The following is an 18,207-nucleotide window of genomic DNA, read 5'->3' on the forward strand; positions in this document are numbered from 1 at the left end:
CGCTCCTTTTGTTGTGTACCCTCCAAGGATTATACTGATCAATGTTGTTGCATGTTGTTAGGCATTATATCTATATCCTTCTACGTGGGTGCCTAAACACCACAGACGTTCCCCCCCTCCCCCAACCCCCTCCCCCCGAGTTAGCTTGTTGTGGGTAGTTCTTTTGAGCGACAGATGCTTCCTGCGGTGAAGTGATGGGTGTTGAGGGATGGGTGTTTTAAATGGTCTCTCTGGCATAGATCACTGTTTAATTTGTTTTTTCCTTTGCAGGTTGTTAATGGTAGGAACGACCACTATTCGATGACATCGGACAGCGGTTGTCCTCTTAAAGGAGACTCACTTATTGGGTATGTGCTGTGCTTTCTTACGCCGTGTCGAATCAGACAGGATTCACCATTCTGCTTTTGTCCGTGGCTGGAGAGGGGTCACAGTCCTGATACATACATCCTTCCTTTTGGTGGTTACTGGGCAGCACATGGACTCAGAGGGGTGCTACGTGGATATTAAAGGCCACATGCAGGCTAAGCAGTACAACTTTGTATCATGCTACGTCCCACCGCCCCTGTTGCACACCTCTCTCCAAACGTCACAGTCCTTTCTTTTGACTCTACCTCAAGGGGTTGCGGTGGTTGGAGCCTCCAACCACTTGGAGGTGACTTCAACGCAGTCCCCGATCCTGATCTTCACATTTACACCGCCTCATATCCAGACAGGCGCTCCCGTTCGATCTCTCTCTCTTCTTGGGCTGATTCTGTTGGCCTCTGATGCGTGGCGCTCTTGGCATCCTACCCTGCGCGCTTAAACTCACCGCTCAGTGGTGCATGCTGCAGATTCTCAGATAGATCTGCTGTGGCTGCCGGCGGTGACCCCCCTTCTGGTCCAATCTGTTTGCATTCTCCCACGCAGACTTTCCGTTCATGCTTCTGTTGTCCTGGGTGCTCCAGCCGGACGTCTTGCGCCTGGCTTGGAGATTTAGTGATTGGCATTAACAAAGCACAGCCTACTGTCTTGTGGAAGAATAAGAGGTGTTTTTTAAGCTTAATGTAGGCTCGGTTTCCTCAGCAGCGACGCTGTGGGCAGCCAGTAAGCCTTTGTTATGCGGCCATCTTTGGGGTACGTCCACCGAGGCCCAGTGCCTGTTGCGGTTGACCGAGCTTCAAGGTCGAATACTATGCCTGGAGGCTTCCCTGCGTCGCCATGACACGGATGACGCCCATCGTCTTCCTTGAGGAGGCCAAGCAATGCTGGTTTGCCTTTATGCAGAATGTATATGCATCCGGTGACCAATCGGTCAAATTACTGTACTGGTTGGTGACCCTTGGCATCTCCGATAGGCTGGCCCCGGGACTCAAAGGAACGCCTACAGAAGGAATTACCCACTATAGTATTCACGACACCCACCGCCACCCGCAGAGGTAGTGAACCCACTTCTGAATGACATACTACTGCAGTCCATATCGAGCGCCTTGGCCCAGAAACTAGATCAAGACCTACAGCTTGAGGAGGTGCATTTTGATGTGACACAGCTACAAAGAGGGAAGACGGACGTCCCCGACGGGTATCCTGTTGAATATTACAGGTGCTTCTGATAGATACATCTGCCGTGTGGATTCCTCACCTTGTGAATATCCCCCTTGCGTCAGCAACGTTCGGAAATTTTCTTCGTAGCACGCCGACGTGGGCGACGTCACAGGAGCACGGCATCGCGCGCGACTCCGTCTGACGTCACCGACCCCATATCAGGTCCACGCCGGCGTGATGACGTCAGTTCCCTTTTTTCCGCGTCTTCGACGCTAACGGTTTTCGGGATCTTCTGAGATACTTAGTATCTATCTGTTATTTAATTGTCACTGTTTCTCTTTTGCGACTTGTTTCTTCACCGAAGATGTCGTCGAGGAAAATAGGTTTTAAGCAGTGTAGGTCTTGTGCCCGCATGATGTCCATCACTGACCCACATAAGGATTGTTTGTGGTGTCTTGGTTCGGATCACGACGTTAAAAACTGCAGTTCCTGCTTTAAAATGAACCCAAAGGCGCTTCGAGAGCGTGAAGCTAAACTACTTTTAGCGAAGGTAAAGCAGGATTCTGGAAGATATTCGAGGTCGACGTCGAGACGCTCGAAGTCGAAGCAAGGGTCTCGATCGAAGTCGAGGTCGGCGTCGAGATCCAGAGCGGGTTCGAGATCCAGAGCGGAGTCGAGATCCAGAGCGGAGTCGAGGTCCAGGGAGAGATCTAGGTCTAGATCCAAGTCGGCTTCAGGTCACGCTTCGAGTTCCTCGAGGAGAAAACATAAGAGGAGGAAGCACAGTTCAAAACATCATTCAGGGAAGGAATCCTCTGACTCAAAGAAAAAGTCTCACAAACACCGTAAAGACTTTGTCTCTCCTTCTCCTGCCTTGTCAATCGAAGGGTCTCCGACTCCGGAGCCAGAACCGGATCCAGTTTCATTACATCCTTCGGAACATGAAGAGGAAGATGAAGTGATTCCTCAGACTCCGACTCCGATGGAAACTCCGGTGGATCCTGAAGGTCAGAGTGAACATGTGTCTGAACGACCTCCGTTGGGGCATCCGGTAGGTTCGTACCCTCCCTTTCCTGGTCCTGGTCAGGATCCCTCGCATTTTCTCAATGCGATGTTTGGAGTATATTCCAGGGCGATGTACCCCACTGGAGCACCTGATGGTCCCATGGGTCCATTATCGTATAATTTGGGTATTCCTCAATCATACGCCCCAGCTCCATTTATGCCTTTTATGCCGGCGCCTCTTGCACCTTGGCTCGGTACGGCTCCACCGAGGTCCTCGACTCCGCATGCGGCTTCGCCGACTCCGGATCGACCTCGTAGTCGAGATCGAGGTACCACACCTGTCCATGAGTCTCATCCTGCTGCTCCAGTTCCTCGTTCGACGTCGGAACCGGCTCCGTCGGAGTCGTTACCGAATCCGTCGACTTCGATTCGATTGGAGTGGTCGAGACGAAGGGCTCAACGTCTTCTCGAACAAAGGGAAGAGGAAGATTCGGATGTGGAAGAAGGCGAACTTCCTGATCATGATGATGATTTTGAAGACCTTCGTGATGCTAGTGGTCTGGAGCTCTCTCCTGAGTGGGGTCTACCTTCGACTTCTGATGTTCCTTCTAGGGATGTGGCACCCTACCACGTGGTGATTAAGAAGGCGGCTGATCTTCTCAACTTGAAGCTGCCCACGGTTGAGTACAAGCCCAACATCCTCGCTGAAGTCTTACACTCTCCTTCTTCCATTGTCGAACCTACGCTGCCTTTCACGGATGCCTTGTCGGATCCAATTAAAGAGATTTGGAAGAGGCCATTGTCTGCTCCTGCAGTTTCGAGAGCTATTGCGAGGCGCTATAGGGCAGCTCCTGATGACCCTGCATTCCTTTCTACGCATCCCTCTCCAGAAAGTCTTGTGGTGCAGGCGGCTTGCTCTAACAGGGCTGCGGGTTCTTTCCCTCAAGTGCCAGCTGATAAAGAATCAAAGAAATTAGATCAGTCTGCGAAGAAGACTTTCTCTTCTGGGAGCATGGCTCTCAAATCAACAAATGCTACTTGCCTTTTAGGTAGGTACGTGCATGCTCTAATGGACTCAGTTAAGCAATTATCACCTAAACTTCCTGAGGAAGATAGGAAGAACTTTAATGAGGTGATCTCTGACACTCAAGCTGCTGCACGTATGATCATTCAGAGTGGCATGGACACAGTAGATTCTGTTGCCAGAATTATGGGTTCTTCTATTGCGACCAGGAGGGCCGCGTGTTTGAAGTCCTCTGATTTCTTGGCGGATGTGCAGTCTACGTTGCTGGACTTACCTTTTGAAGGGACTGGCCTTTTTGGTAAAAAAGCTGATGTAGCCTTGGAAAGGTTTAAGGATAGTCGTGCCACTGCAAGATCTCTGGGTCTCCAGATGAGAGGGTCAACGACTAGAAAGTTCAGAGGATTTGGCAGATCTTCTTTTCGTCCCTTCAAACAAGGTCAGCAACAACAGCAGCAGCAGCAGAACCCTCTGTACAGGTCCTACAGAGGTAGACAGAAGGGTCGTGGACGTGGACGTCAAGTCTCCTCTTCCTCCACTTCCTCCAATAATACCCAACCCCCACCCGCATCAGCAAAGCAGCCCTAGATCCACCATTCTGGATCATGTGGGGCCAGTAGGGGGCCGGCTTACTCATTTTCTACGAGATTGGGAATCGGTTACATCAGATCTTTGGGTTCTCAATCTCGTAGAGAATGGGTATGCACTTCCTTTTCAGGAATTCCCTCCCAGTTACCCTCCTTGCCAAGGTTATTGTTCAGAGGACCACCTGCTTCTCTTGCAGGAAGAAGTCCTGACTCTGTTCCGAAAGGGTGCAATAGAGGTGGTTCCAGAGCAGGAGAGGGGTCAAGGGTGCTACTCCCGGTATTTCTTGATTCCCAAGAAGGATGGCAGGCTTCGGCAGATCCTGGATCTCAGGATTTTGAACCTCTATCTCAAACAGGAGAAGTTCAAAATGCTCACCCTTGCTCAGGTTCTTCTGGCGCTGATGGAAGAAGACTGGATGGTGTCGATCGACTTGCAGGATGCGTATTTTCACATCCCCATTCTGAAGTCGCACAGAAAGTATCTCCGTTTTACGGTGGGATCGCAGCACTACCAATTTGCGGTCCTTCTGTTTGGACTTACTACTGCGCCTCGAGTTTTCACCAAGGTGATGGCAGTGGTGGCTGCGCATCTCAGAAGATCGGGGATACCTGTGTTCCCTTATCTGGACGATTGGCTGATCAAGGCGGAATCGCCGGAGAAGGTGCTCCATCATCTGCAAGAGACAACTCAGTTGTTGCACAGGTTGGGTTTTTCAATAAATGTACCCAAGTCTCACCTGGTGCCCTCTCAGCGCAACCTGTTCATAGGTGCGGTACTGGACACTACTGTATGTCGTGCATTCCCTCCACCTCAAAGGATTCTCGACATACAGGAGATGATTCCCTTATTCCACAATGGAGCGGTTGTTCCAGTCCTGAAGGTCCTTCGTCTGCTCGGTCTGATGGCTTCTTGCATTCTGTTGGTCAGTCATGCACGCTGGCACATGAGGGCACTCCAGTGGTGCCTCCGCAGGCAGTGGTATCAACACAACGGAGATCTCAGGGAGTCAGTGAGGATCTCCAGAGAAGCTGCAGCGGATCTGTCTTGGTGGGGCGTGGAAGGCAACCTGTCTCAAGGAAAGCCTTTTCATCTTCCCCCATCGGTGACCACGGTGATAACGGATGCATCCACTCTCGGGTGGGGTGCTCATCTGGGAGACCTGGAGGTCAAGGGCTTTTGGTCTCCAGAAGAAAGGTTGTTTCATATCAACCTTCTGGAATTGCGGGCGATACGTTTGGCGCTCAAGGCCTTCCTCCCTTCCATTCGCGGTCGGTCAGTTCAAGTCCTGACGGAAAACACGACCGCGATGTGGTACATCAACAAACAGGGAGGAGTAGGGTCGCAGTGTCTCTGCAGAGAGGCTCTGCGGCTCTGGTCCTGGGTTCAGGACCATCAGATTTGTCTGGTGGCAAATCATCTGGCCGGGGTTCTGAACGTTCGTGCAGACAGTCTCAGTCGGCAGTTCTCTGCCGACCACGAGTGGAGGCTTCACCCAGAGGTTGTTCACGACATCTTTCAGATGTGGGGGACTCCTCGGGTGGATCTATTCGCCACTCGCGAGAATGCGCACTGCCCGTCTTTCTGCAGTCTCCAGTATCCGATGCAAGGAGCCTTGGGGGACGCGTTTCAGTTGAGTTGGGGAAATCAACTCCTTTACGCGTTTCCTCCCATACCCTTGATTCCTCGGGTTCTGAGGAAGATTCGTCAAGACCGAGCTCAAGTCATATTGGTCGCCCCGGATTGGCCAAGAAGGGTGTGGTATTCGGACCTACTCCACCTCTCCTCTCACCCGCCGCTCCGTCTCCCTCACAGGGCAGACCTCCTCTCTCAGATGGAGGGGCAGGTTCTACACCCCCACCTCCAGACATTACACCTTCATGCCTGGAGATTGAACGGGGCAACTTGAGTTCTTTTTCTCTCCCTCACGATGTGGTGGATGTCATTCTCTCTGCCAGGCGCGACACCACTAAGTCCATCTATGCTTATAGGTGGTCGAAATTTGTTTCTTGGTGGAGAGAGATATTGACCCTTTGAAGGCTCATTTATCTAATATTTTACAATTTGCTCTTTATCTGGCGCAGCAAGGTTTGGCTGTGGCCACGGTCAAGGGGTATCTTTCGGCCTTATCGGCGTTTCTCTGTTTGCCGGATCAGCCCTCTCTCTTTAAATCTCCGGTGGTTTTAAGATTCTTGAGGGGTCTCATAAATATGTTCCCTCCTACCCCTTTTATTGTTCCTCACTGGGATTTGAATCTTGTGCTGACCTTCTTAATGGGTTCTCCCTTCGAGCCCTTGCACAAGTGTCCATTGAGGCTTCTCTCTTTTAAAACGATCTTCCTCGTTGCAATCACCTCGGCAAGGAGGGTAAGTGAGCTTCAAGCTCTAAGTTCTAAACCCCCATTCCTGACCATTCATGCTGAAAGGATGGTTCTTAGGACCAGGGCTGCTTTTCTGCCTAAGGTGGTGACTCCTTTCCATCTTGGGCAGTCCATTACCCTTCCTACCTTCTATCCTCCCCCACACCCTTCCAAGGAGGAGGAGAGACTGCATCGCCTGGACCCTAAGAGGGCGGTGTCTTTCTATCTGGACAGGACTAAAGACTTCCGGATGGATGACCAGCTGTTTGTTGGTTTTGCTGGCTGCAAGAAGGGCAGAGCGGTGCACAAGCGCACTCTTTCCAGGTGGATAATCCTGTGCATTAAGATCTGCTACTCCCTTGCGGGTAAGGACCCTCCTGAGGGTATTAGAGCACATTCAACTAGAGCAAAGTCTGCAACTTCTGCTTTGTCTAGGGGTGTACCTGTTGAGGATATTTGCAGGGCCGCGACTTGGGCCTCCCTCCACACTTTCGCGAAGCATTACTTCTTGGATACCGAGGTGAGGAGGGATGGCCACTTCGCGCGCTCTGTCCTCCAAGACTTCCTGGTGTAGCAGAGTGGACGCCCTCCTCCGGGAGTGGGGACTGCTGTGGGAATCTATTCACAAGGTGAGGAATCCACACGGCAGATGTATCTATCAGAAGAACAAGTTACTTACCTTCGGTAACGCTTTTTCTGGTAGATACTATATCTGCCTGTGGATTCCTCACATGCCCACCTGCCTCCCCGTTGTCCACTCTGCTATACCTGGTCTTTCTGTGTATATGGTTTATACTATTGTATTGATTTTGTTCTATATGTACTGTGTACATTGTATATTTGCATATTTGCTATCGTTGGTCCGTCCGTGTGCCTCGAAGGCATGGAAAAAAGGGCGGAACTGACGTCATCACGCCGGCGTGGACCTGATATGGGTCGGTGACGTCAGACGGAGTCGCGCGCGATGCCGTGCTCCTGTGACGTCGCCCACGTCGGCGTGCTACGAAGAAAATTTCCGCACGTTGCTGACGCAAGGGGGATATTCACAAGGTGAGGAATCCACAGGCAGATATAGTATCTACCAGAAAAAGCGTTACCGAAGGTAAGTAACTTGTTCTTCTGGGACACTCTACGCCCCCATCCTTTGAATTTCTATAAGGCTGCAGAGCAGCGCGGAATCTTTCCACCCGATCTAGACTGTGCCACAATTGTATTCCTACCCAAGGAGGGCCTTCCTCTGGAAATATGTTCGACTACAGTTCGATCTCCCTCATTAACACTGATATTAAGATTTAAGCGAAAGTCATAGCAATGCGGCTGGCGCAGGCCTTACCACACCCGATTCATCCAGATCAATGCGAATTCATGGCGGCTCGCAGCACGCGTCACTGTGTCATGAGGGACCATGCTGCGTTTTCCTAATTGCAAGACCTAGAGGGCTCACTGGCTTTCCTGTTGATCGACTTTATTAAGGTCTTTGACACCATATCATGGGATTTTCAGGACGGGGTCCTACAGCGGGCTGGATTGGGAGAGGTGTTCCACCACATGGTGAATCTTCTCTACAACGCTCCAACCACTCGGGTCCAGGTAAACGGGATCCTTTCTTCCCTATTTCCCACTGTACACGGCACACGCCAGGGCTGTCTGCTTTCTCCACTGCTGTTTGTTCTGATGAGAGAACCCCTGGCACTGCTTACCTGCTGCGATGCGCAGATCTTGAGTTGGCAGTGGAGGAATGGCTTTGAGGACTGCCCGCATTATACACTAATGATATTCTTTTGTTTTTTAAAGATCTGCGGTGCTCTGGTCTCTGATGCATGTAACTTCTTTGGTTACACGGCGCGGCGCCTGGCCTCCATATTAATGAAGGTAAATCTTGCCTAGTGAAGGTGAGAGGAGGTGCCCCAACATTCCCATCTGGTGCATTTTTTTAGAATATTTAGGGATTCGCATGTCCCTCCTCCTTGTCCTGGCTTGGAATCTTAATTTCCGGGGGCTGGCCCATATGCTTGGGGTAGGGGGTAGGGGTAGGGGGGTGGGGGGGGGGGGGGGGGGGGAGTGGGAGAACGGGACCTGCACCGCTGTGCGGCTTATCCATTGAATCCTATGGGGCTTACCACCCTCTTTAAGATGGTGTGTCTACCACGCTACTTAAATGTTCTAGGTAACTACCCCTATCCCATCCCTCACAAATGCTTTCACTCACTGAACGCCAAGATCACCAACTTTGTGTGGGTGGATGGTAGGCATAGGGTGGCCTTCGAGACACAGCTCAACTCCCCCTTTAATGGTGGTCTGGGTTTATCGTACATATATCTTTATTATCTAGCAGCCCACTTGGTTACCGATTAAAGAATGGTTTACAGGTGGGTGGGATGCCCTGGCATATCACTTAGAGATTCATTCGCTGAGCTTGGACAGTTTGCTCGATCTCCTATATGGGGCTAGTCTGCACGCCACACTGCCCTCTTGTACATGGGTGTCTCTTACCTGCTGGAAGTCAGCTCATCAGCTGGGACTGCCGACTCACTGAAATGACACCTTTGTGGAGAGGAACTTGGTGGATGTGTCAGCTCTCAACTCTGGTGGACTTTGCCCTTTGAGACCAGATTGGGATCTTCTACCTGGAAGATGTCTCTAGAGGGGGCCTCCTCGAGACATTTCAGGATCTGAAGTCCCGGTACTCCCTTTCTAACTCTGTTTTTTCATTATCGTCAACTGCAGGCTCACACTCTTCCAGACGCGTCACTACCTGAATATAGTCCGCTCAAGGCATAGATCATTTTTGGGCAGCTGGGTAAGGGGGCCATCTCAAAGATTTACAGTTCGCTGGCCATCCATGCCCCCGATGGCCTTGAAAGTGCTAAGAAGAGATGGAAGGCTTGGGTGGGAGGCCTGCATGGCACCCCCAGAGATGGCAATTTCAGCGCGACTACATATGGTTTAATTCAATTATCATTATAGAAAGAACAGAGAGGGACCCCTTTATACCAAAGGAATAGGGTCCAAATAATCAAAAAAGAGAAACTTCATTTGGATTGATTCTAGTAGTCCATGCTATTTAAAGAGCACACATTCATCTTTTGTTCCTCATACACCATCCACACAAGGGGGATACTGTACTAAACCCAAAGTAAAAATAAGAAAAAAGTTTTCAATTCAATTATCTACACGCAACGTACCTCAACCGCCAGCATTTGCAGTGCTCATCTCCCGATGCCCTTGCCGTGTGTGCTTCCGGCAGCAGATTTTTTCCATACGGCACAGGACTGTCCAGTGTTGAGGCCTTACTTGGAGGGAGCAGTTCGAGAGCTTTCTTCTGTCCTGGGCGGCATTGTGGAACTCACCCCTGTAACGTAGAATAGGGGATGGTGGAGGAATTTGGGGGACATGGGACGAGCAGGCCTTTTTGGGGGTGGCCTGTTTGGTTGCCAAAAGGGATGTAGCTTGTGCCTGGAAGCAGTGGGCACCACTGATCATCGGATGCTGGCCTAAGGGGGTGGACTGGTATGCGCATCAGGAAAAGCTGTTTTTTGTGGCACGTGGCTATCCTCAGAAGCACAACCGAGTAGGGGGCAATAGTGTAATTATTATAGACTGTCATTGTGATTCCATGCTGTTTTGCCATACTGATGTCAGTTCCTGCCCGTACGCAATTTTCGCTTAGTGATACTGTTAGACCTGGCACCATTGGCGTGGGTCTCCCTTCCATTTTTTACACTGTTGCCTCCTATGGTTTTTTTGCTATGTTTTTGCTGGTCTAGATGCTTTGGGCACTTTGCCACTGCTATTCAGTGCCAAAGTGCAAGTGCTCCCTATTGTAAATTGTTGTATTGGATTAGTGAATCCATGATTGGCTTATTAGATTTACTTGTCAGACCCTAGTACAGTGCACCATGTGTGCCCAGGGCCTGTAAATCAAATGCTGATGGTGGGCTTGCAGCACTGGTTGTGCCACCCACAGAAGCAGCTTGTAAAGTATGGCTCAGGCCTGCCATTGCAGAGCCTGTGTGCAGTCTGGGACTGCCATGTCAACTTTGCAAGTACACCCACTTGCCAGTCCCTAAACCATCCCTTTTCTACATATTAATCACCCCTAAGGTAGGTCCAAGGGCAGGGTGCGTCGTATGTAAAAGGTAGGACATGCCCTGATGTGTGTGGCATGTCCCAATAGTGAATTACAGCCAATTTCGTTTTTCACTATTGCAAGGCTATCTGTTCCCGTAGGCTAGAATGGACAGTTTGATTATAACATCTTATAATCCTAACTGACCCAGGGAACAAGATAGGAAAATAAAGTTTAGTATGTCTGAACTCAGAATGTTACATCTTTTAGTGTGGCTGATTTTTACATTCTTTGTTTGAAAATATAACTTATAGAAAGTAGGTATTTTCTTGCCTAATTATCCAGCATGCCTCTGCTAGGTTTGTGTATTCCATGTCTGGTTTGTGAGTGACAGGGGGCTGGAGGGGGCTATTGTGCCAGCAGTCTGATGAGTCAAGGCTGGGCTGAATAGGACCTGCATTGAATAGAGAGTAGGGGGAGGAGATTTCCTTTCACCAACCTGAGCCCTCATAGAATAGAGAGTAGGGTGTGGAGATTTCCTTTCACTGACCTGAGCCCTCATAGAATAGAGAGTAGGGGGGAGGAGATTTCCTTTCAGCTACCTGGACCAGGTCTGCCTTCAACAATGCTGTCTCCACCTCCTGCCAGGAAGCTGCACCAGGGAGGACAGAACTGGTTTTGGCTGGGCACAGACACCCTCTGCCTTCAGAGGACAAAGGATTTTGTAGTATAAATATTGGGGCCCAGACCCCAAAACTTTAGATCACTTCTGGGAATCAAGACAAACCCTTTGCCAAGGAGCAGAACCAAGGAAGCTGAATGAGGAGACTGCCCCTGTGCTGTTTGGGGTTGGTCTGCAGTGCTTACTTTATTGCCAAGGAAAGGAAAAAAGGCTTTGTGTGTACTTTTACTATCTTGAGGAATATCTCCAAGGGCTTGAAGTTGAGCATACCTCCTGTTCAGAAGTCTCAGGGTCACAACGACTACACAACCAGCTCCCCCTGAATTTCCTTGCTGGGAATTATGCCTGCAGAGAGGAGCCTGCTGTTGTTTGATGCCTCTGGAGACGCTGTGTCGTTGGGAGCTGGAAGCGCGACACAGGGAGGAAGAATCGTGTCGCCGCCGTAGTTGCTGTCGCATCGCTGAAGAACCGTGTCGCCACCGCAGCTGTTCGCCGATGAAGTATGTTGCATCACCGGAGAAGCGTGGCACCGCCGCAGAGGTTGTCGTCACATGACCGGAGAAGCGTGTCGCAGGGCCTGTCGCGGCTCAAGAGTCTACCAAGTCGCCGCACGGCCATCGGGCATGCACACATCGCATCCACGTTGTTACATCGCATCAAAGACGCCATTTTGTCGCATTGCACCGGATCATCGCATTGAGGCGCCATCTTGTTGAATTGTAACCAGAACGCAGAAAGAAACTGACGCATCATCTCCTCTCCAGTAAGGAACCGACGCATCACCTCCCCTGCGCTGCAGTAAGGAACCGATGCATCACCTCCCCCGTAGCAAGGAACCGACGCATCACCTTCCCTGCGACCCTTTTGTTTGTTTTGCGAGACACATCCAAGGTACTTTGAGAGTCAAGTGTTGCATTTACCATCTACATTGAACTAAAGCTATTTCTACCATTTTAAAGACTTATTTTTGATTACAGTAGTGTGGATTTTTGTCGTTTGGTATTGTCTTAAGTCTAGTATTTTTCTAAACTGGTGTGGTGTCCATTTGAAGCGTTTTCACTCTTTTACTGTATGTGTTCACAAATGCTTTACACACTGCCACTGAGATAAGCCTGTCTGCTCGTGCCAAGCTACCAAGGGGGTGAGCAGGGGCTATCCAGGAGTGCAGCCCCTTTCCCAGACTAGAAGCCAGGGCCCCTACTTGGTCAAAGGTACCTACCTCTGCCAACTAGAGACCCTCATTGCTAACAGATACTATGTGTCTTACCGCAAACTTTTGATAAAATTGGTCATCAAAAAAGAGAGAACACACACAAAAAATGGACTTCCCAATAAATGAAGATTTCCTGGATGCAAGCATAAGCTACAATGAGTAGGATGTGCAACCTTGTGCGTACCAGGTGCCCAAGACTAGGTCCCCACCAGACATGTAAGAGTTGTTGATTACTGTTAGTTTCTCTCAAGAAGAGTTTAGTAAATCTCAGGCACAGTATTCCACTCTAATAAGCAAAAGGAAACAGGCCAAAACTCAGCTTACTGAGGAAATGATTAGATGCTTCAAAAAGACATTGGAGGGTGGGCTCCTTTTTATCAAGCCCACTGACCCTTAACAAGAGGTTAGCAATGTGCACACGTTTTTCCTGATGCAAGAACACTTTCCCTCTCTCTTCAACTGGTCCAGTATAAAGATGGGTGACAAGAGGTTTTGAAGGTTACGGAACTTGCTAAATGAGTGATACCATAGGGTGTCAAATCAGGGCACCCCTGATATCCATCCAATTTGTGGTGGTGGTTTTGAGGGGTGGGGCGGACAGCAGTCCCCTTTCAGATCATGAGAATGGGTTTTGGTGGAGCCTTTCACAACCCCAAAGGCCTCTTGATGTAGTGTAACCTAATGTTTTGCCCTTGAGGAGCACAAGCGTCCCCGTTCTGGATAGGGTTATCCTTGGTATCTTCTCCAGTGTCAGATATTTCAGGACTTTGATTGCTGACAGAGGGAGTAACTTCATGCCCTCATATATTAAGGCAATCTGCGGTCAGATAGAACATGTAACAGAAAGAGCATTACGAAAGAGGAATAACTTGTTCTTCTGATGGATACATCCAACGCTAGATACTTCACATAAAAATAGATACCTATGTAGTACCGCCCCAAGATGAAGGATCTGTGGAGCGGGCCTAGACGAAAAACAGAGCTGGTGAGGTTCCCTTTCTGCGAGACCTGGCTGCGTAGGCAGTAGTTCACAAGATGATCCATGGCATGACTTATGTAACAGCTTAAAGCCCATTTGTTATCCAACCATTGGAACTTCTCCTACTCTTTTTAGATGTGAGGTGGATTAAAGAACATTGGCAGAGTCCTTGATTGCATAATGTGAGAAGGAGCATCGACTTTTGATAGAGAGGCATCTAGACCACACCAGCAGTTTGCCTCGAAAAAACATGATGTTTGTGCAGACAGCAACTGCAGTTCCTTCACATGATGATCTGCGATCGCATTGAGGAAGATAGTCTTCAATGTCAGGAGATGCAGCAAGCTGTTATACATAGGGTCGAAGGGTGTACACCTGAGAAATGTTATGTAAAAGTTAAGGTCCCACTGTGGTCTCACAAATGTCTTGGAATTAAACATGTGTGTCAAACTATTTATCAATCTCATCCCAACACATCAAAAAACACAGAAAGGCTCCACAAATAACCTTTTATAGTGCCCACTTCAAGGGCTTGCTTGGCTAAAGACAAAACAAACAAAAGAAAGTCCAACATTTTTGCCTGTAAGAGGTCAGTGTATGGGGCACCGCACCACATTACAAATTTATCCTAGCACCAGGCATAAAGGAATTTCGTGGAGGGGCGTCTGGCAGCAAGGATGACATCCACTACTTCAGGGGACAAACTGAATGCAGTCAATTGCCACCGCTCAATCTTCACACACGTATACCCCACAGTTCCAGGTACCAGTCTAGCCTGGGCCCGGTCATTCCTGACCCTCTTCAGAACTCTTAGCAGAAGAGATAGTGGATGGAAGGCATGTATGAGTCCCTTGTTCGATTCTGACTGGAATGAATCTCCTAGCAAGTGTTCTTGTGTAAACTCCAGCATGCAAATTGATGACCCTGCACATTGTCGATGGTGGCAAACCAATCTAGTCAGGGTTCTCCCAGCTGGTGGAAGACACCCCGGCGCCACTTCAGGAAGCAAGCGCCACTCATCACCTGCCAGATGACATCTGCTTAGTTTGTCCGCTCTGGAATTCAGGGGCACATCCAGATGACTAGCAACCAAAACAATACCGTGGTGTTGCAGCCACCTCCCGATATGCACTGACTCCTGGAACAGGAGCCCACTCTGCCCTTTGTTGTAGTTCCACATGGCGGTGGTGTTTGCCATAAGAACCTAAACCAGCCTCCCATTTATAGATAGCAGGGAGGTCTTCAGTGCCAAAACAAATGGCCCGTTAATGAGCTGCTGGCCCCCACTGGAAACCCGAGTAATCCAATCTCCACCTACCCCATGTGACCAAACCCTTCACTTCCCAATCCAGTAGTCACCCGGTCAATTCTGGGAAAGGAGAGGGGTGTGCAGTTGGACAAACTGGGGTCTATCTGACACTACTGAAGATCTCAAGTGGTCTCCTCCAAGACCTGGATGATCTCAGAAAGACTGCCATGAAGCTGGACCAACTAGACCTTCAGGTTTCACTGCAGAGAATGCATGTCCCACCTGGCGTAGTTGACAAGAAGAATGCACTGGTCTGAGGCCAAGAAGTCTCAGAGCCACCCTTACCATGATCTAGGACCGAGCCCAATACGTTGGGAACATAGCCTTATGTCTTGGAATCGCAGCTCTGGAGGAAAAGTAATGAAATTCATTGTGTCCAGATATGCCACTATGAACAAAAGCCTCTGGGAAGGAACCGGGTGGGTCTTTGGTTCGTTTACTGGGAAATCAAACATCATCAAGAGTTCTGCTGTCACCCGGAGGTAGTCAGCCATGGACTACCTCATGGCGACAGCAGAATTCTTGATGTTGTTTGATTCTTGTCTGCTCTCCAAATCACAACTGCATATGAGCCACTTTCTTGTTGGTGTCCTATGTGTCTCAGGAGAGGTAGCAAGCCTATTGGTGTTCTGCAGTCAAGTATAAGGCATCATCAGTAGAATGACTGGGTTGCACGCCATCCCCCACACCATCATCAATATCCTAGGGTGTACCCTGCTCTGGTACAGGATTAGAGCTAAAATGATAATGGAGCCTTTTTGATAGCTGTGACATGGTACACACACATGATTAGAGTTGGGGTGCATGTCAACTAGTTGCACCTTTGTAATCGTATAGCACGACGCTGGCCAAGATCAGGTCGACGTTGGTTTGATATCAGACATGGGCATCAGCAATAGATCATTCTCTGGTGCTAGTGATACTGGAGCAGGTCTTGAGATCCACCGTGGATAAGGTTGCAGAAACTAGCATGGATTGTGGGGATAGAGTGGAAGTCTGTACCAGAGTCGATAAGGGCCCAAGGAGGGAGACAATGCCGGGCAAAGAACCTGCTGGCTGTAACAATACTGATGCCCACCTTGATTCCATGGGGTCTAAAGGCATACCAGTGTGAGCCAGAAGTACAGTGACTATTTGCAGCCTGGCCTCTTTGAAGGCACGGCTATGCTGTGGGGCTGACGACAACCCGTGAAAGTCTGGGTGATTTTGGATCAACTGAAGAATTGGTTACATGGCCAGTGACGTTGATAGCTCGTGATTTACCTGTTCTCTTTGGAGTCAGAGTGGCGGCATGAGGTTGAGTCTTACCTCAATTTATTATCCTTATGTTTGGGCTTTAACTTGGACTTACATGAGGACTTCAAGCAGAAATGGATCAATCACAGGAGCGGCCCCAGGAAGAGTATAGGCTCATGACTTGGAGCAGTATCTATGCGAAGGCCTCATCTTTTTATGTTTGGGGACATACCTACATCTCTTAGTCTCAGATTGACTTCTGGTACACGAGGGAGCACTTGTTACATGACTTCAGAGTCCTGCCTTGAACCCTGGCATCAAAGACACACTTGTGCTGGTCCATGACCGATATCTGCTTTCTGCAGTTGCAGCATGCCTTGAAACCTGCTGTTTTTTTGGAACATTGAACCTTAGCACGCTGAAAAAGTATGGAAGTTGTAGGAAAGCCCAAAAGTTTGGGGGGTTGGGCGGGGGGGCGGAGAGAGGGCTCGATCCACACAGGAAGGTCCAGAAAGAAAGGAACTGACTTCAGCGCCCAAGGTGGTACCTATATGCGGCTCTGCTCCTTCAATTCTGGGGTGGTATGGAGCCAATGCGGAGCTGCATGATGCCACTAGGGGCACTTCTATGAAAAAACCTCCAGATTCAGTCTGGCGCCTGGAGTATTTGCTAAGGGAAGGAATCTGTGGTTAGAAGTATTCAACATAACATAAATGGATGAGGTGTTTTAGCTTCAATCCAACCAGAAAGCTTAGTAATAAAACAACATTAACAAAATTAAAGAATTGCTTCCCTAGCTTCTTAAATGCCAGGTGTTATTTCTTTATTATCCTTTTTTTTTTTTTACTTTTCTTGATGTAAATTAATTAATATACAAATTAACCAAGTAGCATTTAGAGAACTCAAATGGCAGAGGTAACAAGTAAACTAAGATACCCATAGTAAAAAAATTCTGTATTCATTACCAATAACCAAAGAGTCATCTAATATCACCAAAATGTTTTTGCAAAATCTCAATAATTGTAGTTAACGATAGTCATAATTTCTCGGTTACATTTGAAAGTACATTTTATTTGATAACTTTAGGTACTGAAAGTAATGGGCAGTATGTTATTTAATTGTTTTCTATTTTGTTATTCATATATACATAACTGAATAGTTGCAATATTAAAATAACATAAGGCATTTAAGGAAAATACTTACATTCTGATCCTTTAGTTCTCCCTGACAGGCTTCGCAGAAACTAGAAAACGAAAAAGAGGGAGTGATTGTCAGCGAATTCTGCAGGGCACTGTATATCACATTTAAAATACCTAAACAGTATGTATGTTTTTTTCTCTAAATATATTTCTCTACATATTTATAGTGAACCAAACTGCAATGTAGTTAGGGAGCGCATATATCATATGACATCCAGATACCCATTTAGATGTGATTATGCACAAATTCTCAAAGAGCAATATGCTGTGTGTCATCATCACCAGTGAGTGTGCGTGGAGTGGGAAGACTTTCTACCCCCCCAACCCAGAACATCTCTTGCAACGTTCTGGCCTTTGAACAAGCAGTCCTCACCGAAATGGAAAAAATCGACTTCAACAACAACAGGGGTTTTCAGAATATGACCCGAGAGGAGAGGACAGCCCTTGACCAATTGAAGAACAACCGTGAGCTGGTCATTAAGCCGGCGGACAAGGGGGAGTGCCATAGTCCTGATGGACTACACCATGTACAAAGAGGAATGCTTACACCTCTTGGCAGATGCTACGAGCTACGAGATACACCGAGTGGACCATACTCCACGGATCACGAACAAGATTAAAACAATGGTCACCGAAGCAGAGACCCATGACTGGATAACCAAACATGAGGCTGATTTCCTGGTGAATACAGACCCAAGGACACCCAGATTCTACACACTCCCGAAAATTCACAAAAACAGAATACCACTACCAGGAGACCGATAGTTCGGGGATAGGATCGGCATTGGAACCTCTCTCTCAATTCTGTGACTGGTTTTTGAAACCAATTGTACAAAGTTCACAATCATACCTGAGAGATACTAAAGATGTACTGTCACCTCAGAGACATGGAAACAAACATCAACACAGACATGTTCATAACTATGGACATCGAAGCACTCTACACGAGCATCCCTCAAAGACGCACCCTGGAGTTAGTGGAACGTATCCTACAAGAACCGGATTGGGCATACATTACACCCATCCACT

At 48.6% G+C, this 18,207-nt stretch overlaps 1 protein-coding gene across 1 annotated transcript in view; it reads right to left on the reverse strand.

Annotated features, from left to right (window-relative positions):
* LOC144818172 (general transcription factor IIH subunit 2) overlaps positions 1-18,207 on the reverse strand; it is a 368,595-nt gene that overhangs the window by 16,294 nt on the left and 334,094 nt on the right. The window contains exon 15 of the mRNA XM_078675294.1: positions 17,183-17,222. Coding sequence (XP_078531420.1) covers positions 17,183-17,222 — 40 coding nt within the window. The remainder of the gene's footprint in view (positions 1-17,182; positions 17,223-18,207) is intronic.

The sequence above is a fragment of the Lissotriton helveticus genome, chromosome 2_1 (assembly GCF_964261635.1).
Source record: "Lissotriton helveticus chromosome 2_1, aLisHel1.1, whole genome shotgun sequence".
Lineage (NCBI taxonomy): Eukaryota > Metazoa > Chordata > Amphibia > Caudata > Salamandridae > Lissotriton > Lissotriton helveticus.